The 21688-nt window shown below is 48.1% G+C and overlaps 3 protein-coding genes across 3 annotated transcripts; 2 read left to right on the top strand and 1 right to left on the bottom strand.

Moving 5' to 3' along the window:
* The first annotated feature begins 210 nt into the window (after positions 1-210).
* VPS72 (vacuolar protein sorting 72 homolog) lies at positions 211-8948 on the top strand. The gene is made up of 6 exons (XM_004588883.3): positions 211-415; positions 4408-4560; positions 4731-4845; positions 5194-5370; positions 8011-8155; positions 8369-8948. The coding sequence occupies exons 1-6, from the start codon at positions 299-301 to the stop codon at positions 8754-8756; spliced, it is 1095 nt and encodes a 364-aa protein (XP_004588940.2). The 5' UTR covers positions 211-298; the 3' UTR covers positions 8757-8948.
* Positions 8949-11202: 2254 nt separating this feature from the next.
* On the top strand, positions 11203-14852 carry TMOD4 (tropomodulin 4). Its single transcript, XM_004588881.3, has 9 exons — positions 11203-11325; positions 11555-11711; positions 11973-12089; positions 12562-12651; positions 12831-12961; positions 13054-13161; positions 13529-13672; positions 14120-14264; positions 14624-14852. Exons 1-9 carry the CDS (start codon positions 11203-11205, stop codon positions 14644-14646), a joined length of 1038 nt encoding a protein of 345 aa, XP_004588938.1. The 3' UTR covers positions 14647-14852.
* A 416-nt stretch (positions 14853-15268) lies between these two features.
* Positions 15269-21494, bottom strand: SCNM1 (sodium channel modifier 1). The gene is made up of 7 exons (XM_058660242.1): positions 21088-21494; positions 20778-20848; positions 20520-20608; positions 20343-20440; positions 20157-20245; positions 16130-16327; positions 15269-15424 (listed from the first exon to the last, which is right to left on the bottom strand). Exons 1-7 carry the CDS (start codon positions 21136-21138, stop codon positions 15325-15327), a joined length of 696 nt encoding a protein of 231 aa, XP_058516225.1. The 5' UTR covers positions 21139-21494; the 3' UTR covers positions 15269-15324.
* Positions 21495-21688: the final 194 nt, after the last annotated feature.

Below are 21688 nucleotides of genomic sequence, written 5' to 3'. Positions count from 1 at the left end.
AAAAAACATTTTAAAAAGTCTGTTGACTGCCACATTCTGTAGTTAATCCTAGCGTCACCATCAGGGAAGGACTCACTTGCAGGTGGTTTAGGGGCTCAGGGCAGGAGAGGGCGGGGCTGAATGCCCAAGAAGCTTTAGTGGGCGGGGCCACGAGCCTCTCGACGTTCCGCTGCTTCCGCCTGCCGACGGCTCCCTCCCACCCGGAGGCCTCCGCTCCGCAGGCAGTGGTGTCGAGTGCCGAGCTCCGAGCCGAGCACGGCGCTGGGGGAGAGGCGGCGGCGCAGGCTCCGTGGGCGACATGAGTTTGGCTGGGGGCCGGGCGCCCCGGAAGACCGCCGGGAACCGGCTTTCTGGGCTCCTGGAGGCAGAGGAGGAAGATGAATTCTACCAGACGACTTACGGGGGTTTCACCGAGGCAAGAGTCGGGGCCCAGGAAGAGAGGGGGAAGCGGAGAGAAGGAAAGCCCCTGGACAAAGAAGAAGGGGGCGGGGAGTCCCCGGAGGGAGGGGGGGGACCTGCGGTCCCGGAAGGGGCGGCCTCGTGGGGTGCGGCGGGAGGGGCTCCCAGGTCGGGGCGCCCCCGGAGTGTGGCTCTCCTGACGCTCACCTGCTGGGTGTTCAAGGAAGTCGCCCGCTCCTGTTTCAACTTCGGGGCTTCGGTGTTAGTGTTTGGCTGGAAACATTTCTCTTTGGAACATTTCTGCCTTCACAGCGCGAGGTTTGGCTTCTGGACTGGTTTGTCATTTGCTGTTAGATCCCTAAGCGCCGTGAAGTTACAGCAGCTCTTACTTCCGCATGATCCCTGTGGTGCCGCGTGCGGTGTCCGCATTGGGCCTGCAGATTCTAAATATTAACTGAAACCATCCCTTTCCATACACATTGCGTAGGCGGAGTGCGCCGTGGATGTGGATGGTGATCAGCTCAGCGGGACTGTCTGAAAAACGTTGTTTGTGTGTACCCCAGATTCCGACGCGGGGACAGACCCGGTTCACCATCACTCAAACATCCAGTAGGCTAGCTTGTGCAACCTGTAGGACCCAAGGTTGTTGGTCAGGATGAAGATCTCTGGGTGGGGGAAATGTTTGAGCGAAACAAGTCTGCTACTTAGGGCTTGACTGGATGAAGAACGCCCCTGAAGGGGTTGGAGGAAAGCGAGTAAAGCCTGTGAGATCCTGGACTGCGACCTGCAGGTGTAATCTCCTTTTCTTGGAGGAATAAAGATTGGTAGGGCTGGCAGGAAGGAGACATTGCATTTCTGGAATTAGATTTGTACTTCGGAAAGATTACCTTGTAGTAAGAGTAGTAGTTTGAAGAGGGCAGTTCCAGATGGATGGAGAGTTCAAGATATGAAAAAAGGTGGACTCCACAGGGCTGGGTGTCTTTCTGGGTCATTACTTCCACAGCCCTAACAAGCTGGTTTAAAATAGAACTTTCTCATCCCTGCTGTGAAGCCATTTTCCTATTTCTGTCATTTTACAAGCTGTTATTTAATATGTACTCTGAATGTTTCCAACACGGATTTAAAGAGGCTTATGACAGAAACAAAAAGTAGGGGCAGTGAAAATAGAGACAGAGCCGAAGTAACAAAGTAACTGCCCCAGGAGCCCGGCTGGCATGGAAAGAGCAGTTGATGCTAAGTTGAGCTGTGAGCTTCTTGGCAGCCAGACTGAGTTACATTTCTTTTTGTTTTTAAGTAGGAAACATACATACATGTTCTTCAAGAGACACAAACCTATTCAGCACTAAATTCTAGGGAGAATTTACCCTTACATCCTAAAACCAGATCTAAATAAGCTAATGGGTTTAGGATATAGCCCCACCCTGTAGGTAATATATAAACATTTTCTTATCTAGTCATGTTTATTGAAGACTGGAAGACAAACAAATGGTAATCCATAATGTATTGAAAGAGTTTTGATTCCTCCCTAAGCTAATATAAAGTGACTGTGTTGCTGTCTGTGTTAGCAAATTGTGCACCAAGATTAGTGTAGTAGTCTGCATTGTTGGGGCGAGAGGGAGTCACAAGCTTGAGGTGCTACCCACCCCAGTTGACTCCTCCTTCCTAAACTATTTTTTTCTGTCCCACTTCCTTCCCGCTGTGGCTGCAAGTCTAACCCTAACCTGTATTACGTTAGGTCTAAATCATACTTCAGCTTTTCCACTCCAGCTCCTGAAACTCACGTCTAGAACATTTTGGAATACGTCTTGTACATAATTTAACGGTTTTTACCCTTCCCACCTACTTTTCTCAGTAACTTTGCTGCAATAATCATTTTTGATGCGGGGACAAGTAAGGAGAATGAAGTGATTAAAAATTGTCGGCCTGCAATGTAAAAATCATAAATTTATTAGCGTGAACTTGTAAATCCATAGACCAAATGCAGCTGTCTTGTCCAGTGTTAGCAGTAAGTGGAACCATTGTAGAGTTGTCAGTGTGGGAAAGGACACTTCTTAGCAGAAATGACTTTTCTGCTTTTTCTGCTTTGCCCAAGTCGCAGTTCCGTCCACAGGCATGCTCTATGCACTTGTACTTCTTGGCCTCTTTTCCTGCTTTGCCATCTGCATGTGATCTTTCTACTGTCTAAATGTTACTTCATGTTTTAAATCATGACAGTCATGGCCCAGATCATCTTCATTCTTTGGACTTATCTTTCAGATTTATTTTTCAGACCCAGTGTGGTAGCCCAGTGGCTAAATCCTCACCTTGCTTGCGCCAGAATCCTATATAGGTGCTGGTTCAAGTCCTGGTTGCTCCACCTCCCATCCAGATCCTGCCTGTGGCCTGGGAAAGCAGCAGAAGACGCCCAAAGCCTTGGGACTCTGCACCCACATGGGAGACCTGGAAGAAGCCCTGGCTCCTGGCTTTGGGTCAGCTCAGTTCTGGCTGTTGCAGCCACTTGGGGAATGAATCAGTGGACAGAAGATTTTTCTTCTCTCTGTAGAAATCTACCTTTCCAATAAAAATAAGTAATTTTTTAAAAAGGATTTATTTTTATTTGAAACACAGATTTACAGAGAGAAGGAGAAGCGTAGAGAGAGGTCTTTTATTTGCTAGTTCACTCCTGAAATGGGTCCAACTTGAAGCCAGGAGCTTCCTTTGGGTCTCCTACATGGGTACTGGATCCCAAGACTTGAGCCATTTTTTGCTACTTTCCCAGGCCATAAGTGGGGAGCTGGATCAGAAGTGGAACAGGTGTGATGTGAAGTGGCATCCATATGGGATGCTGACATCTTAGGCAGAAGCTTAGGCCATTACAGTATTGCACTGGCCCCTTTCTTTGGATTCTAAAGCATGGTTCACCAAGCTAAAACCTGTGTCTCAGATCTGCCCACTACTTTTGTTTGTTTTGTTCTTTCTTTCTTTTTTTTTTTTATTAATTACATTGCATTATGTGACACAGTTCTATAGGTACTGGGATTTCCCCCACTCCTCCCCAAACCCTCCCCCCATGGTGGATTCCTCCACCTTGTTGCATAACCACAGTTCAAGTTCACATGAGATTCTTTCATTGCAAGCATATACCAGGCATAGAGTCCAGCATCTTATTGTTGAGATAAGTTCAACGGCTTGTTGGGGAGACCTGCTCTAGTCTGAAGGTAGAGCTGGCAGAGTATTATCCCTGTTTTTTTTAAGATTTATTAATTTCAAGAGTCAGAGTTACAAAAAAGCGAGGAAAAGACAGAATTAGAAAAGAAATCTTCCATCCGTTAGTTCATTTCCCTGATGTTCACAATGACCAGAGCTGGGCTGGTCCAAGAATTTCTTCTGGGTCTCCCATGTGGGTACAGGTGTCCAAGGAGTTGGACTGTCTTCCAATACCTTCCCGGTCATAATTTACAGAGAGCTGGAGGAGAAGTGGAATAGCCAGGGAAAGAACAAGCACCCATGTACGATGCCCTTTGTTACAGGTTTCGGCTTCGCCCATTTCTCCACAACACACCCCTCTCCCATTACTGGTTGTAGTCTTTCCTTTTATAGAAAACGTTTCCCAACCCCTGATCGAAGAGATCAAAGTGTAGAACTTTCTCCAGTACCAGCTGGTAGCAATAAGCTTTCCTATCATATCCTGTAGTTGCCATGCAATGCTGTGCATGTGGCCTTGTATTAAAGCTCCTTCCTGTGATAATGTCCTGTCCTTCACCAGCTGACCCCCCACCCAGGGTGGGGAGTAAACCATAAGCTTCTGTTCCCCAGGATTTATACAGTGTCCTAGATAAAAGGCACTCCACTGATAGAGGAGCCATGTGACGTGAGAGCCAAAGACCAGCAAGTAGGGCTTCTTGTCCAGGTGAAAGGAAAGGAGAGTGGGACAGCCCTTATCAGTAGAGTGAATTCTGTTCCTCCTGGAAGGGCATTGGTAACTCCAGTGCCAGTAAGCTCTCACCTGCTCACCTGCTGTGTCCTCAGGAGTCGGGAGATGATGAATATCAAGGGGACCAGTCAGACACAGAGGATGAGGTGGATTCCGACTTTGACATTGATGAAGGGGACGAACCATCCAGTGATGGAGAAGCAGAAGAGCCCAGAAGGAAGCGCCGAGTGGTTACCAAAGCCTATAAGGTGCAGGGGGACTCCTGGTTTCCTTGATTCCTGTTCCCCTGTCTGTCGGGACCCCATGTACCCCCATGTCAGTCCCATGGCTGCAATGCTAGTTTCTTTTCACTAAGACCCTCATCTGCTTTCTGCCCCTCTCTTCTGTTCTCTGGTGTCTGGTCCCACTCCATCCGCAGGAGCCTCTCAAGAGCTTGAGGCCTCGGAAGGTCAGCACCCCAGCCAGCAGCTCTCAGAAGGCCCGAGAGGAGAAGGCGCTGCTGCCTCTAGAGCTGCAGGATGATGGCTGTGACGGTGAGTGGGCAGTTGGGCCAGTTAACAAAGCTAGACTGTGATAATAAATTATTTTATCTGTGTTCCATTTGCCAACATTGATAGCTTTATTGTGGCTATGAAAGGAAAGCCATGATATATGCAACTTAACTCACAGCTCATTTGGAGTAACAAAAAAAAAAAAGTGAAATGCGAATGAAGCAAAACGTTAAGAGTTGATGTTGGGGACAAAGAATACAGGACCTTTGTATTATTTTTGCACTTTTATGTAAATTTGAAGTTCTTCCCAAATATAATTTTCAAATAGATAAACCAATAAAGAAGGTAGACATGAATTCAAAGATTTCTTCCCCTCTGACTCTTTCCCAGGTCGCAAGTCCATGCGTCAGTCTACAGCCGAGCATACCCGACAAACGTTCCTTCGGGTCCAGGAGAGACAAGGCCAGTCACGGCGGCGGAAGGGACCCCACTGTGAGCGGCCGCTGACCCAGGAAGAGCTCCTCAGGGAGGCCAAGATCACGGAAGAGCTCAACTTACGGTCCCTGGGTCAGTCTGTGAGGAGAAGGAGAGGGACCAAGGTGCAGGAGCAGCAGTGTGAGGCAGGGGACACGGGGAGCAGAATGAAACCGCCAGGGACTAGGCCAGTGTGAGGGACAAGCCACATGGAGATTCTTCAGTGTAGAATAAGAGTGGGTTCAGATCATTGTCTTGCTTTTCACTTAAGTAAAGACTGCAAGCAGATTCTTTAGCTTGACTCTTTGCTTGTTCACAAAATGAGTGACAATGCATATTTTAATGATGAAGCAGGAGAGTGGAAAAATCAGTAGGGCTGCTCAGATCACAAGAAAACTTGCTTTAAGAACTTTCTAAAACTCTCAAGTGTAGGTGCTGCTGAGGATATAATTGTGTACAGTAACATGAATTAACATTGCTTTATGAATAATGAGTCTAGGGACTTGAGAAGTTGAGAAGGCAGCAAGTTAGTACATACCTTTAAATGTTCTCTGGCACATACTTTTGTTGAAAGAAATGGTGGGTAAGATCACCTTCAGTATGTAATACTGTTTTTTCTATGAACCTGTGCTTTTTTTTTTAAAACGAAGCATGCATGAGTAAATAGACATCTGTACACATGTGTTATAGCTTTATAGTCTTATATGCCCCTGTATATATTACTATATATTTGTATGTTATTATTTACATAGGTAAACATGCATAAGTCAGATATGACATCCCTATAGCATAAAAGATGATTTGCTTGAAGTATCTTGGATCCAACTTTTTTTTTAAAGAATGTGATAGTTTTAAAATACAGATTGCTTGGTTCCAAAAGAATACAGAGAATAGAAGAGAGGTTGGATGGATGGCTCAAGATAGAGAAAGCAACAAAAGTCAAATACAAAAGAGGTTTAATCAGTGGAGAAGTTTCCAGAGGATCCTTTTTCTTGAGAAAAAAAATATATATGCATATATATATATTAGGAAATATTATTTTTTTCATTGTATGTGAAAGAGTGAGTTACTACATCACTGGTTCACTCCCCAGATGCCACTGTAGCTAGGACTAGACCAGAAATCCATCTAGATCTCCCATTGGGTACAAGGGACTCAAGTGCTTGAGCCATCAGCTGCTGTCTCCCATGATGTTCATTGGCAGGGGGCTGGATTGGAAGTGAAATAACCAGAACTCAGATGAGGCACTTTGATCGAGGCTACAGGTGTCCCAAGCAGCAGCTTGAGCCACTGTTATCAGATGCCTTTCCCCACAGAGGAACCTTTTATGATCAGACTTCAGAGGGTGTGTTTACAGTGTCCCCAGTTAAGAAGGATACAGTATTTGGAGTTCATTCAGAAGAAAATGACCAGGAGTATTTTGATTTGTTTATTTATTATTGCCAAATATTTACTGAGTGCCTGTGTGGGCAGTGCTGCATGACTCTGTGTGAGTCCTGGCCCCTGGTATGTATGTGAATACATACATACTCAGTGTCAGAGCAGTGTCACTGGTCCTGGGAGGTAACATGCAGAGTGCAGATGTGGAGCGGGGGGGAGGTGCCTGAAAGGATCATGAACTACCTCAGCAAATTGTCGCCCAGTGGGGATGCAGACTGGTGGTTGCCAAGTTTCCTTATTTTTTGTTTTTTGCTTTTTTTAAGAGTTGTATGTTAACTATATAGTTGTATGTTAACTGTATAGTTAACATAATTTCCTAATTTTTCAATGTCAGTTAATCCAGATTTTTCTCTTTAAGATACTGTACAAATAAAAAAAAAATCTTAAGTAGGCTGCCCTCTGCAACCTCTTCTATAAACTGACAAGTACGATAATAGAAGAGCATACTTGTACAGGGGAGCCAAAATTGAGGGGGTGCCTCAAACCATGTTGCATGAGGACAGTTCAGTGTAGTGGGTTTTGTCATCAGCCTGGGGAGGACTCATCTGGGACAAGGACATTCAGTTTCGTGTTTAAAGAACTTCCACGTGAAGGTCAGATTGTATCCTTTACGGCCTTAAAAGGCCTAACTTGCCAGGAAGTGTATGTCAAGTCAGAATAGGAAAGAACTCTGTTGTGCTGGAGTAAGTGGACATGCCGTTGTAGAGGAGATTCTGGCATCTGGGGAAGTAAACAGTTGGTTGTCAGAAAGTCTCCTAATTCTGATGTCCCAAGTTCTCTCTGAGTGGGTGAAGACTCATGTGCTTGAGAAATGTGGCATGGAGAGAATGTTGGGAGGTACGAGCAGAGGCGAATGATCGGCTTAGTGGGAAAACACCCATGACCCACATCAGAGTGCGTGGGTTCAATTCCAGATTGCTGCTAATGCAGACCTTGGGAGACGGGGTGATGACTCAGGTAGCTGGGATCCTGCCACCCACATGGGATTGTGTTCCCACCTCCCTGCTGGAGCATCTGGCTGGGATCCATTGAAGGCGTTTGAGGACTGAACCAGAGGGAGTTCTGTCTCATTGCTTTATCTGTGTCTATGCCCATCTGTTTCTGCCTCTCCAAAAAATAAGGGGGACAAGCAGAAAACTTATGAGGTAGAAGTTGCGAGGGGGTCTCCCTGGATGTTGGTGTAATTGGCAATAACTAGATGGTCAGGAAAATAACTGAAAAATAATAAGGCAGAAATCAAATATGAGAGGAAGGGAAACTGACCTTCCCCTCTTATTTCCTTTGATCCTGAAGAGACGTACGAAAGGCTTGAGGCTGACAAGAAGAAGCAGGTTCACAAGAAGCGGAAGTGCCCTGGGCCCATAATCACCTATCACTCAGTGACAGTACCACTTATTGGGGAGCTGGGCCCCAAGGAAGAGAACGTCGATGTAGAAGGGTGAGTGACTCGGGAAGAGAAAAGGGGTCCTCCCTGCTGGGGTCAGCTGTGTTTTTCCTTGCAGCCTAATTGCTTTCCCCACCTGTCACTTAGTTGAGTGCTCAGGATGTCTCCATGACCTTGCCTCCCTCTTCCTTTTTCCTCAGTCCGTTGATTTTTCTTCCTGTATCTTGTGATCTCAGCTCTTGGTGGTTTGTCTCTCTTTTTCTCCAGACTTGATCCCGCTCCCACAGCTTCTACATTGACTCCCCATGCTGGCACCGGACCCGTCATCCCCCCTGCTCGCTGCTCACGCACCTTCATCACTTTTAGTGATGATGCGACATTTGAGGAATGGTTCCCACAAGGACGGCCCCCGAAGATCCCTGTCCGGGAGGTCTGCCCAGTGACCCACCGTCCAGCTCTGTACCGAGACCCTGTTACAGACATACCCTACGCCACTGCTCGGGCCTTCAAGATCATCCGCGAGGCCTATAAGAAGTACATCACTGCACATGGACTGCCACCCACTGCCTCGGCCCTGGGCCCTGGACCCCCACCTGCTGAGCCCCTTCCTGGCTCTGGGCCCCGAGCGTTGCGTCAGAAAATTGTCATCAAATGAAATCATGCCTAGATCCTAGAAACCACTGTCCTGCCCTGACCTGGAGTTCCTGCCTCTCCCTGGCCTCTCTCTGCTTCTCCCCTTTTGTCATCTTTGATGTTTGCCCAGTCCTCTTTCTGCATCTTTGCCCCTAGTTGCTACGGGTTTTGTTGTATGTTTTTTTTTTTTTTTAACCTAATAAAATAGAAAGATTGCTTCTGTCTGATGTCTCATCTAGAATTAGGAACAGAAAGTATTTGTAGTGAATGGATTTATCGAACCCTTTGCATTTGTTAGATAACTTGAATATAAGCTGTCCTGGGCCCGGCGGCGTGGCCTAGCTGCTGAAGTCCTCGCCTTGAACGCCCCGGGATCCCATCTGGGCGCTGGTTCTAATCCCAGCAGCTCCACTTCCCATCCAGCTCCCTGCTTGTGGCCTGGGGAAGCAGTTGAGGACGGCCCAATGCATTGGGACCCTGCACCCGCGTGGGAGACCCGGAAGAGGTTCCTGGTTCGCGGCTTCGGATCAGCGCGCACCGGCCCGTTGCGGCTCACTTGGGGAGCGAGTCATTGGACGGAAGATCTTCCTCTCTGTCTCTCTTCCTCTGTGTATATCTGGCTGTAATACAATGAATAAATCTTAAAAAAAAAAAAGAATATAAGCTGTCCTTTTAAAAATACCTCATTCCTACAACTAGATTGTAACCATCTTTTTTTTTTTTTAAGATTTTATTTATTTATTTAGGAAAGTCAGATATTCAGAGAGGAGAGACAAAGAGAAAGATCTAGCATCTGCTAACTCACTCCCCAAGTGGCCACAACAGCCAGAGTTGAGCCAATCTGAAGCCAGGAGCCAGGAGCCTCTTCCGGGCCTTCCATATGGGTACAGGGTCCCAAGGCCTATCCTCTATTACTTTCCCAGGCCACAAGCAGGGAGCTGGATGGGAAGCAGAGCTGCTGCGATACGGACCAATGCCCATTTGTGATCCCAGGCAAGGACTTCAGCAGCTAGGCTGTGGTGCTGGGCCCAACTGTAACCATCTTAAAAATAGACACGGAAACCAAAATCTTTAAGTTTATGTCACCTAATACAGCTTGAACATAGCAGACACATAGTAGGTCGGAACTATCTGATTTCTTGTAGAACTCCAGTGTCCAGGATGCATTGCTATGAATACCTGGGAGGAGGTGCCATGGCTGTTAATGGCCACTAGAGGCTCTCAGGGCTGGGCAGGGTATGGGGGCTGTGTATATGTGATCTCCCACTACCCCCCACCTGGCCAGAGCTAAAATAATAAAATGCTGAGCTCACTGTTCCCCCACCCTCTCCCCGGCACCGGGCTCCTCCTGCCACTGGGACAGTGCTCCAGTAGAGCAGACAGACTGACGGACAGAAGGAAGGGAGGTGACGGCGGGGACTGGTAGGTGGGGAGAAGGGGCAAATGGATGAGAGCCTGGCTGAAGATGGGAAAAGAGTGGGGAGCGATCCGCAATCTGTCTCTGTGGCTGTCATTCAGTGTGTGTTTCTGCCATTGTCCTGGGTAATTTACCTTGTCAGTGTGCCTCACGTTTTCCAGGTCTTTGGTATTCAGCATGGTGTATATAGATACGTATACTACTTTGTGTGTGTGTGTGTTTTATGTTGCAAAGTATTGTGCAATTTGACTCTTTTTAGAGAACCTTTACTCCATTGAGAAGGTATTTCTCACTCATTGGTCTGGTGTCACCTTCCTGTCCAAAGTCAGGGACACATCATGGGGACTACGTGCCGCCTTCTGAGGCCTTACAATCTTCCCCCAACCTGGAACTGCCCCAGGTTCTTGAAGCCCTTGCTTTCCCTTAGGGTTAGAATCTTAGCAAACAGAAAGTAAAATCTGGATCCTCCATAATGAACAGTCAGTCATGAGGGTAGGGTACGAAATTTTATACACACCACAGACACACATACTGCCTCACTGAACTTGGCTGGCTTGCTGTAAGTGGTTCAGAAAAAAGGCTAGGTTATGGAGAAGAGAGGAGAGATTTTCCTGAAGCTGTTTGCCATCCCTCTCCCCCTTTTCGTAGGAACTGGGCATGGAGCCCGCTGTACTCTGGCACAACTTCCAGCAGCTGTGCGAGGGGAGGAGGCACTGACGGGTGAGGTTATAGGGCAGGGGTACTGCCAGGATTTCTCTCTTACACAGTGGGAAGACAAACCCGGCATGGACGCCTGGGGTCCCTGTCCAGAGTGACTGCAAGCTGGGGAAGCAAGAAGAAGGAGACTCTGATCTTAACTAAACAACTTAATCTTTCCCATCTTCTTGTCCCCAGGTAGATGTTTGACTTCTGAAATATTGGGTTCAGTGTTCCGCCCCATGGCTGGTCTTTTTTGTGTCACTATTGTGTCCTTGTCTCTCCATTGTCCAATCACTTTTCTCAATGTTTCTCAGGGTCTGAGTGCCACACAGTGGAAGGGGTGGGGGCCACCATGTCATCGTATCAGAAGGAACTGGAGAAATACAGAGATATAGATGAAGATGAGATCCTCAGGACCCTGAGCCCTGAGGAGCTAGAGCAGCTGGACTGCGAGCTACAGGAGATGGACCCTGAGGTAGGGGCTCCAGCTCAGGGCACCTTGGGCAGTTTCCAGGCATTTGGGGAAGGGCGTTGGGATCAGGGATACCTATAGGGTCTGGAGTTTCCCAAGAGGGCTGTGGGGGGACAAAAAAGTGTCAGCTCCCAAGAGGGCCATGGGGGAGGACAAAAAGGTGTCAGGGGAATTGAAAGATAGCTCAGGTCAGAAGGCAGTTCTGACTTGCTCCCCCAAACTCATCCCTAAGAACATGCTTCTGCCGGCTGGACTAAGACAACGTGACCAGACAAAGAAGAACCCAACGGGGCCCCTGGACCGTGATGCCCTTTTACAGTACCTGGAGCAACAGGCAATGGAGGTCAAAGAGCGTGAAGACTTGGTGCCCTACACAGGCGAGAAGAAGGGTATGAGGACCCTGACCTCCATGCCTGCACTTCTCAGAGCCCAACAATTATCCTGTGTCTCCCCTGCCCAGCTTCCCTCTTATCTTCCAGCTTGTACCCTTCAGTTATTGCAAGAAGTCAGAGGACCATTGAGTCCTGAGCTTGCTGAGGACTCAGGCTTACACTGTCCCCTGACATTCCTGGAGAAGGGAAGAAAGGTGGAGGCCAGCATCTTTGGGGAAATGACCTCCACCTGAAGACCATCCTTCATCTCTTCATCAGGGAAACCCTATATTGAGCCCAAGAGGGAGATCCCGGCACAGGAGCAGATCACCCTGGAGCCTGAGCTAGAGGAGGCGCTGGCCAATGCCACAGATGCTGAAATGTGTGACATTGCAGGTGGGCAGCTGTGGGCACCTGAGGAGGGTTGGAGGCTCAGGGTCAGGGGACTGCTGCCTTGAAGTCTAACTGCTGTTGAAGGTCCTGACCTAGGACATAGGTAGCCAAAAGAGAGCCTCAGATCATGGTTTCTGTTTTTCTTATTTAGGGGCTGGCTTATCTTTTAGCTCAATAAACTAACATCTCACAGAGCGATTTTGAGGGGATCATAAAAAACAAAGTGGAGTATTCAGGGACTGGATCTCTGCATGCTGCCTCTTCTAGCAGCTCCGTGGCAACCTTCCCTTAGCCTTAGCTCAGTGGTTTAGAATCTGCTGCTTCTGACAGCTCCGAGAAGGACCCCTGAGTGCCCCCCTGGGAGAGTGGAAATGGTCAGACTTCACAAATGCAGCAGATTCAGCAAAAGAGAGAAGGAGGGACCTAGCACTGGTCCCTTCCAAACCTCGGTGCCTCCTCTGCTCTCCCTCTCCAGCAATTCTGGGCATGTACACACTGATGAGCAACAAGCAGTACTATGACGCCATCTGCAGCGGAGAAATCTGCAACACTGAAGGCATTAGCAGTGAGTGATTGAGAAGGATGGCCCCTGGGGCTCTGGGCAGGAAGTCCTGGAATCTGAGAAAAAGTCACAAAGGGTGCAAACAGGTGAATCTGGGGAAGAACTTAGTGCACGGTACCCAAGAGCCAATGCAGCTCTTATTGGGGCCATGTTGGGGGTCCCTCCCTCCCTTCACCCACCAGGTGTGGTACAACCTGACAAGTACAAGCCAGTACCTGATGAGCCTCCAAACCCTGCCAACATCGAGGAGATCCTAAAGAGGGTTCGAAGCAATGACAAGGAGCTGGAGGAAGTAAATCTCAACAACATACAGGTATTTGACCCCTATCCTCCCAGGCATGACCCTGGGGTAACTGCTGGCAAATGAGAGTCCCTTAACTTTCCTTCTCCTCCTTTGCTCCATAGGATATCCCAATACCCATGCTAAGCGAGCTGTGTGAGGCAATGAAGACAAACACCTATGTCCGGAGTTTCAGTCTGGTGGCCACAAGGAGTGGTGACCCTATCGCCAATGTAAGACCAGAAGACATCTACAGCCCTCCACCACACCTTGACGTGTCCCACCTCGTAGGGTTGTGTTAAGTGATGGATGCTATCCCCACAATGCTTTCTTAGGGACACCCTTAAGGAGATACTGATCTGCTGTCCTAACGCTCCCCACTCTGAAACCCAGAGATCATTTCTCCAATGAGCATCAGTCCTCTCTAACATCGCCTAATTTCACTGTGCAGTCTCCTAGTTTTTCCTACTACTTTGTCTCGCCTACTCCACCTGCAGCTCCTCAAGGACTTGTTTCAATCATGTTTCCCTCTTGCCCTGTGCTTTCTCTCCTCAGTTGTCTGTGAAACTGTTAATCCTAACCCAAATCCCTGCTCCCCAGGCGGTGGCTGACATGTTGCGTGAGAACCGTAGCGTCCAGAGCCTGAACATCGAATCCAACTTCATTAGCAGCATAGGGCTCATGGCTGTGCTGAAAGCAGTTCGGGAGAACAACACACTCACTGAACTCCGTGTAGACAACCAGGTCAGCATTCTCATCTCTGGGTTATTTATTTTCATAGGAAAGGCAGATTTAGAGAGGAGAGACAGGGAAAAAGATCTTCCATCCACTGGGTCACTCACCAAATGGCCACAACAACCGGAGCTGAGCTAGTCAGAAGCCAGGAGCTTCTCTTCCAGGTCTCCCATGTGGGTACAGGGTCCCAAGGCTTTGGGCCATCCTTCACTGTTTTCCCAGGCCACAAGCAGGGAGCTGGATGGGAAGTGGAGCAGCTGGGACACAACCTGGTGCCCGTATGGTATGCTGATACTTGCAGGTTGAGGAATAGCCAGTTGAGCCATTGTGCTAGCCCCAACCTTTCATTGTTTCTTTGCCCCGACTCTGGAAACACTAGCCTCAATGTCTTTCTTGAAGGAGTCTGTGGTCTAGGATGGAAAACAGACTGACAGCTTTCCCATCTCCCTCCCACAGCGCCAGTGGCCTGGTGATGCAGTGGAGATGGAGATGGCCACTGTACTAGAGCAATGTCCCTCTATCGTGCGCTTCGGCTACCACTTTACACAGCAGGGACCACGAGCGCGGGCAGCCCAGGCCATGACCCGAAACAACGAGCTGCGTAAGTCAACTGCAGACGTGGTGTGCTGTGTGCGTGGCAGAGGGTCAGGAAGTGATGTTCCTGTGAGAAGTTTAAATCCCAGAAAGAAACTGAACATAGAAGTTTCCCTGCCCCCAAATACACACCACAGAGAGGAGGAAAGGAAGCTAGATATAATTATACTAGTTTGGAATCATGATGTTTTTATTTGCAGTGTGCCTCCTTATTTTTGTTTTGTTAATGGGGGGGTTGGACCGGTCAGGTGGCCCAAACACACTACCACTTTATGAGTCTGGCTGAGGAACTGGGAAGGGCATGAGTGCCTTTGCCAGAAGCAGGAGACGGGAGAAAGACATGGATTTCCTCTTGCCCCTTTGCAGGTCGCCAGCAAAAGAAGAGATAACACAGCCTTGCCTTTTGCCAGCCAGAGCCGGTGCCGTGGACATGTCAATCCTCCTCTATCCCCCTTTCCTGTAAATAAAGGCCCGCTGTCCTCTCGGCCTGCCTCTTGTCTTGGCCTCCGTGCTGGGAATCTTGGCATTAACCCCCCAAATTCCTGCCAGTTCAGGAGGGGGATTATTTATACCCTTGGGACCAGTAGGCAGGGCAGTTCAGGTTACCAGGAGGCAATTGGGGGAGTGCCTTCCCCTGGTGTTCCCCAAAATCCTGCCAGGACCTTTAATCTCTTCTCCTTTCACAGGCCACTAACCCTCAGCCCTGTTTTCAGATGTGGCCAAGCCCCCTGGGGCCTGTTCACAGTGTTCATGTGAGGCGTGGTACTTCCAAGTAGAGGCGGGTGGGGAAGCAAGCAGACAACATGAAGGGCAAAGCTCTCTTGCTGATAGACTTATTAATAGGGCACTGGGCTGCATGCAGCTGACGCTTGGCATGACTCTGGTAAACGCTGGGGGAGGGGTTAGAAGTGTGAGGAGGGGCTATGTACATCCCAGGGAAGCAGCAGGGAGGCTGAGAAGGAACAGATGGGACATCTTGTGACGGAACAAGGACCCACACTGGAGGAAAGCGAGGTCCCCGAAGTAAACTCTAGTTTATTTATGAAATGAATGGGGTAAAGGAGGTGTCAGTCTGGGGGCAGGTCAGGTGGTTCCTCTTCATCCGAGTCAAACTCAACATTTTCATCTTTTACCCATCGACCTCTTCCATCTGGAATCCACCCGGAACTAGAAACATCAGAAAAAAGTAATTGGTCAGGGAAAAAGGTTTATTACAGTCAGCGGTGAGGGGTAGTGTTGTGAGCTAAGCTGCTACCTGCGATGCTGGTACCCCTTATCAGAGTGCTGCTTGCATTCTTGGATGCTCTGTTTCTAATCCAGCAACCTGCTAATGTCCTGGGAAAGCAGCTGAGGATGACCCAAGGACTTGGACCTGTGCTAACCATGTGGAAGACCCAGATGGAGCTCCAGGATGCTGGCTTTGACCTGGGCCAGCTCTGGCCATTGCAGCCATTTGGGGAATTAAACGGCAAATGCAAGATCTTTGGCTGTGTCACTTTCCCCTTCAAATAAATGAATAATTTTTTAAAGATTTATTTATTTGAAAAGTTGGAGAGACAAAAAGAGAGATCTTCCATCCTCCTGCTTACTCCCCAGATGGTTGCAACACTTGTACCATCTTCCACTGCTTTTCCACAGTCATCAGCATGGAACTGGATCAAAAGTGGAGAAGCTGGGACTCGAATAAGCGCCTACATGGAATGCCAGGGTTGCAGGCGGTGGCTTTATCCAGTATATAACACCAACCACAATGAATAAATCTTTACAAACATTTAAAAAGTTAGTGGTAACAAGAAAAAAATAACTGAGTGTGGGAAAAAAAAATCGGAGAGAAAAGAGAAAAATCCAAGGGAAGTGATCTGGAGCACTCACCTTCGCAGAGTGAGGTAGTGATCCAGGGCTCGTCTCTTCATGGGGCTCATGGGTGCAGGGGCTGGGATGGATGCTGCCTCTTTGGCCGGTGGGCTGGGCCCACGCTCAGGCTCCCTGCTGATTTTCTCACTTTGGAGTTCAACTTCTGCAGCTGATGGCAAAGAGGAGTGAGAGACAGAGGAACCAGGAGCTTCTGGTCTGGGTAGAGAATAAAAAGCAATAAAGCAATAAAGGGACCAAATCTTCTATGACTATCACTTTTAAATCCTTACAGTAGTGACCCCTCAACTGCATCCCTCAAGGATGTGCTCCTCACAGAAATAATTTTGGGATCGTTTGGGATAGAGTAAAACTTTTTTTTTTTTAAGATTTATTTATTTTTGGAGCCAGCACAGCTTCTAGGGCCTCTTCCAGCTTGGGCCCTAGAAGATGGCTCCTGCAAAGAAGAGTGGCAAGAAGGGCTGTTCTACCATCAGCGAGGTGGTGATGTGGGGGTACACCAACAACATTCACAAGGGCATCCATAGGGTGGGCTTCAAGAACTGTGTTCCTAAGGCACTCAGAGAGATCCAAAGTTTGCCATGAAAGAGATGGGGACTCCACATGTGTGCATTGATACCAGGCTCAACAAAACTGCCTGGGCCAAAGAATAAGGAATGTCCCATACTGCTTCCATGTGAGATAGTCCAGAAAATGTGATGATGATGAAGATTCGCTAAATGAGCTCTATACTTTGGTTACCTAAGTACCTATGTAGATTAAAAAATCTGCAGACAGGGCAGGGCGGCGTGGCCTAGCTGCTAAAGTCCTCGCCTTGAACGCCCCGGGATCCCATCTGGGCGTCAGTTCTAATCCCGGCAGCTCCACTTCCCATCCAGCTCCCTGCTTGTGGCCTGGGAAAGCAGGAGAGGACGGCCCAATGCATTGGGACCCTGCACCTGCATGGGAGACCCGGAAGAGGTTCCTGGTTCCCGGCTTCGGATAGGCGCGCACCGGCCCGTTGCGGTCTCTTGGGGAGTGAATCATCGGATGGAAGATCTTCCTCTCTGTCTCTCCTCCTCTCTGTAGATCTGACTTTGTAATAAAATGAATAAATCTTAAAAAAAAAATCTGTAGACAGCCCACATTATACATAAATCAGCTCTAAATGGATCAAAGGCTTAAATCTACACCCAGAAACCATCAAACTATTAAAGGAAAACATAGGAAACACACTCCAAGATATAGGAACAGGAAAAGACTTCTTAGAAAAGATGCCAACAGCAAAGACAACCAAAGCCAAAATGAACAAATGGGACTACATCAAACTAAAAAGCTTCTGTACAGCAAAGGAAACAATCAACCAAGTGAAGAAGCAACCAACAAAATGGGAGAAAATTTCTACACACTACACAAGTGATAGGGGGCTAATATCCAGGATTTACAAAGAGCTTCAGAAACCCAGGGACAGAAAAGAAAAAAAAAAAAAAAAAAAAAACCCTGTAACAAAATGGGCAAAGGAAATGAACAGATACTTTTCAAAAGAACAGATTCAAATGAGTAACAGACCTATGAAAACAAGCTCAGGCTCCCTAGCCATCAGATACAAATGAAAACCACACTGAGGTACCACCTAACTCCAGTGAGACCAGCCTACATTCAGAACTCAACTAACAACACCTGCTGGCATGGATGTGGGGAGAAAGGTACCCTCCTTCACTGCTGGTAGGAGTTTAAGCGAATACAACCACTGTGGAAATCAGTAAGGGGAGCGCTTAGAGAATTGCAAATAAATCTGCCATATGATCCTGCTATCCCGCTGCTAGGAATATACCAAACTGAAATGAAATCTGCATATGAGAAGGGGACCTGTAATCCTATATTTGCAGCAGCACAATCTACAATAGCAAAGACATGGAAACAATCTAGATGTGTGTCCAAAGAAGAGTGGTTAAAGAAACTGTGGTATGTCTACTCCATGGAATATTATTCAGCTACTAAGAAGAATGAAATTATTCTATTTACAACCAGGTGATCCCAACTAGAGACCATTATGCTCAGTGAAATGAGTCAATCACAAAAGAACAAATACCATATGCTCTCTCTTATATAAGAAAATCAGCATGGAAAGAAAAACTTCAATAATCCAATCCATACTGTTTTTTTGGGGGGGGCTGCATCCCATGTGTTTTGATGTTTTTTTATCTCAGTTTCATTTATTCCAAAGACTTTCTTTTCTCTTGTTAAATTCATTGCTGCCTCATGGGTTACACGGTGGCATCATTTTTCCCGAGACTTTTGTGCTTCCTTTTAGTCACTCATGTGTTGGTTACTCAGTGGCGCGTTTTTTCATGGTACTGTAATTTGTTTTTGTCATTGTTGTTGTAGTTGTTCTAACTCATACCAGTTGTTGACCTTGTTTCATGGCTTCTCAATTATGGAAATGTATATAGTAATGGAGTACTGGGGTCCACCATATCCAGATGTGGGGGTATAATGCAACATTCATTCTTGCTTCCAGATTAAAAATGGATTCCCAATGAAACTGTTGGAAATGTGTAGACAATGGGATGCTGGACTATCTGACATTGTCTGTACCAGCAATGTTGGGGTACACTTAAATAAGAGTCTGGCGGAATTGTGATTCCTTATGAAGGACTATACCATTATAGTAAAATGGGGAAAAACCTGTTGGGAGTGGGAGCTTGTGGGGGGAATCCCAGTCTATACGAAATTGTACCACATAATTCAAAAATTCAAAATAAAAATATAAGAAAAAAATTCTACAGTCAATGCGTATGACAAGTAAATAAAGTTGTAAGACTGTAAAAATATAATTTGAATGTCTCCAGACAGGTAAATATTTGTAAAGTATGTATTGATTTCTGTATCTTTGTGTGGACAGAAATGTACAGGGAGATTAAATTATTTTAACACATACACGCACACAAGACTGTAAAAATAAAATAAAAATTTCTTTTGGGGGCCAGCACAGTGAGCTAATCCTCTGACCTGTGGTGCAGGAATCCCATATGGTGCTGGTTTGTGTCCTGGCTGCTTCCCATCCAGCTCCTTGCTTAAAACTGGGAAAGCAGTGGAGGATGGCTCAAAGCCTTGGGACTCTCACATCGGAGACCCAGAAGAGGCTCCTGGATCAGCTCAGCTCTAGCTGTTGCAGGCATCTGGGGAGTGAATCAGTGGTTGGAGAATCTCTCTCTCTCTCCCTCTATAACTCTGCCTTTCAAAAACAATTTTTTTTTTTTAAATAAAAAGGGGCTGAGCACTGTGGCCTAGCAGCTAAAGTCCTCACCTTGCAGGCACAGGGATCCCATATGTGCGCCGGTTCTAATGCCGTGGCCCGCTTCCCATCCATCTCCCTGCTTGTGGCCTGGGAAAGCAATGAAGGGTGGCACAAAGCCCTGGGACTCTGCACTCATGTAGGAGATCCAGAAGAGGCTCCAGGTTCCTGGCTTTGGATCAGCACAGCTTCAGTCATTGCAGCTGCTTGGGGAGTGAGTCAACAGACAGAAGATCTTCCTCTCTGTCTCTCCGTCTCTCTGTATATCTGACTTTCCAATAAAAATTTTAAAAAATCTTTAAAAATAAAAAGGATTTGTTTTTATTTGAAATGCTGAGTTACAGACAGAGAAGGAGAGACAGGGAGAGATTTTCCATCAGCTGGTTCATTCCCAAAATGGTCATAATGACCACAGCTGTGTCGGCCTGAAAAGCCAGGAGCCAGGAAGCTAGATTGGAAGTGGAGCAGGGAAGACTTGAACAAACACGCCCGTGTGAGTGTCAGCACCACAGGCTGAGGCTTGACACCAGCTTAGCTCAAAACTTTTAAACACTGTTATGTAAACTTGTAGAGACCTTGAAAAATACTATTATTCCACAAGTTAAAACTGCAGAAGTACCACTTCCAAACCTTATTTGCAAATCAAAAGCTCTTCTTTTCTTCCTTTGAAACATCAACTAACATCTACAAAACACTAGTACTCCTCAGGTTACAATTTAGAAATGTTTAGAGCCATCCTTTCCCACACACCTGTATTTCCGCCGGCAGCAGCTGTTATATTGAGGAGCTCTGTGCAGAGCATTCTGGGTGATGAGGCGGGTCTGGGTGAGCAGAGGAGCCTGGCACGGGGGGCAGGAGACAAAGTCAGTGCCTTCTGAGCCTGGCACAGGCAGCAGGACCCTGCCTGGATGGAAGAACCTCGCCTTCTCGGCTTACCTCAGCCTGGGTCTCATCCCTCCTCGAGTCACCCTGCTGTCTTGGATTTTGCTCCGTGCCCTTTCCTGGCTGTTTCTTGCCATAGAAAAGCTGCAGGCCTGAGGAGAAGGGGGAAAGTGTACCAGCCAGAGGTGTCTGCAGAGAGTGGGCGGGTTTCTTCTCTTAGTCCACACTTACTGGACAGATGTTTCTTGCCTGCACGGTGGGTAGTCAACATGGCCAGAGTGTCCAGCACCGGTCGGTGGGGGCAGATGGCACAAGCAAAGCTGCGGAGAGAAGACGATGTTTGGGAGGGGAGGAAGGGTTCCTTTTGTGGGACCCACTCTGCCTCAGCAACCCTTGCAAAGCCTAACTCCGAGGTCTCTCAACCTCCACCACACTTCTCCTCAAACAATCCCTGATGCCCCTCTCCGCCTCTGACACGCTCGCCCTCACCGTCCATCCCGCAACATCAGCGCCTCATCTTCCGGGATGTAACTGGCCAGCAAGTCTCCCACTCTTCGTTTCTGCAGGGTGGGGGGGGACGTAGGGAGGGGGATGAAAGGGAGAAGACAGGGAGGAGGAGTCGGATGAGATAGGGACCGCAGGGACAGGGATCGCGAAGCCAAGAGGCCAGGGGTCGCTCCCCGAGCCCCGGTGGTCTGGTTCTCCACCGCCGCCGCCCCCACCCCGCGCCCTGTCGCCAAAGCAACGAAACCAAGCTCCTCGTAGGCTGCAGAGGCGGATCCACACCGCTGGCGCTTACTTTGAGCACATTGAGCTGGCTCCAATCGTCCCCTTCCCTCTTGAAAGACATTACGGACTGTAAAATACCACAAAAGATCAATCCTCTCGCAACCACTTCGCCACTCCTTCAGGCCACCGTAGAAGGGGTCGGCCTCCTCTCTTCCTCTCCTCCCTTCGCTCTTTCCGGACGGCCTCCGTACTTCCGGCAACGCCCTTTGACGCAAACCACGCGCGTCCGGAAATGCCTCCCGCGGCGCGGTGAGGGCATCTGCATTTCCTAGAGTGCCCCGCGACCACGCGGATGCGAAGCCTTTTGGGAAATGAAGTCTTCTAGTCAAGGGTTGGCCGAAACTCCGCTGCATCTGGGCCCTCGCGTCTCGTAGGCGTCTAAGCGTCGGGAAAAAAAAAGAACTCAGATGTGGGCCCCGGATGTGAGGGAGTGACTTATCTGACGCTGACCGAGCGTTCTCTGAGTGGAAAGTGTACCACACTCCCGCTGTCTCCACGCGCTTCCTCCGCGCTCCAGAGTGGGCCTGGTTCTTCTTTTCCCAGCCCCCTTAGCTCACGACCCCAGGGACCAGAGAGAGCTAGGATGTAGGGACGCCCTAATGCTGTGCTGC

This window comes from Ochotona princeps, chromosome 2 (assembly GCF_030435755.1).
Source record: "Ochotona princeps isolate mOchPri1 chromosome 2, mOchPri1.hap1, whole genome shotgun sequence".
Lineage (NCBI taxonomy): Eukaryota > Metazoa > Chordata > Mammalia > Lagomorpha > Ochotonidae > Ochotona > Ochotona princeps.
Note: the sequence above shows the minus strand (reverse complement) of the source record. Positions and strands in the feature narration are given on the sequence as shown.

What these genes read in the sequence shown, in the direction of transcription:
- VPS72 (XM_004588883.3), top strand. Translation starts at nt 299, where the DNA reads ATGAGTTTGGCTGGGGGCCGGGCGCCCCGGAAGACCGCCGGGAACCGG. An exon ending in GCAGGATGATGGCTGTGACG is followed by an intron (nt 4,846 to 5,193) that starts GTGAGTGGGCAG and finishes ACTCTTTCCCAG; the next exon opens with GTCGCAAGTCCATGCGTCAG. An exon ending in GAGAACGTCGATGTAGAAGG is followed by an intron (nt 8,156 to 8,368) that starts GTGAGTGACTCG and finishes CTTTTTCTCCAG; the next exon opens with ACTTGATCCCGCTCCCACAG.
- SCNM1 (XM_058660242.1), bottom strand. Translation starts at nt 21,138, where the DNA reads ATGTCTTTCAAGAGGGAAGGGGACGATTGGAGCCAGCTCAATGTGCTC. An exon ending in CTGATGTTGCGGGATGGACG is followed by an intron (nt 20,609 to 20,777) that starts GTGAGGGCGAGC and finishes TTCTCTCCGCAG; the next exon opens with CTTTGCTTGTGCCATCTGCC. An exon ending in TGCTGCCGGCGGAAATACAG is followed by an intron (nt 16,328 to 20,156) that starts GTGTGTGGGAAA and finishes TTCTCTACCCAG; the next exon opens with ACCAGAAGCTCCTGGTTCCT.
- TMOD4 (XM_004588881.3), top strand. Translation starts at nt 11,203, where the DNA reads ATGTCATCGTATCAGAAGGAACTGGAGAAATACAGAGATATAGATGAA. An exon ending in TACAGGAGATGGACCCTGAG is followed by an intron (nt 11,326 to 11,554) that starts GTAGGGGCTCCA and finishes CTCATCCCTAAG; the next exon opens with AACATGCTTCTGCCGGCTGG. An exon ending in TAAATCTCAACAACATACAG is followed by an intron (nt 12,962 to 13,053) that starts GTATTTGACCCC and finishes TTTGCTCCATAG; the next exon opens with GATATCCCAATACCCATGCT.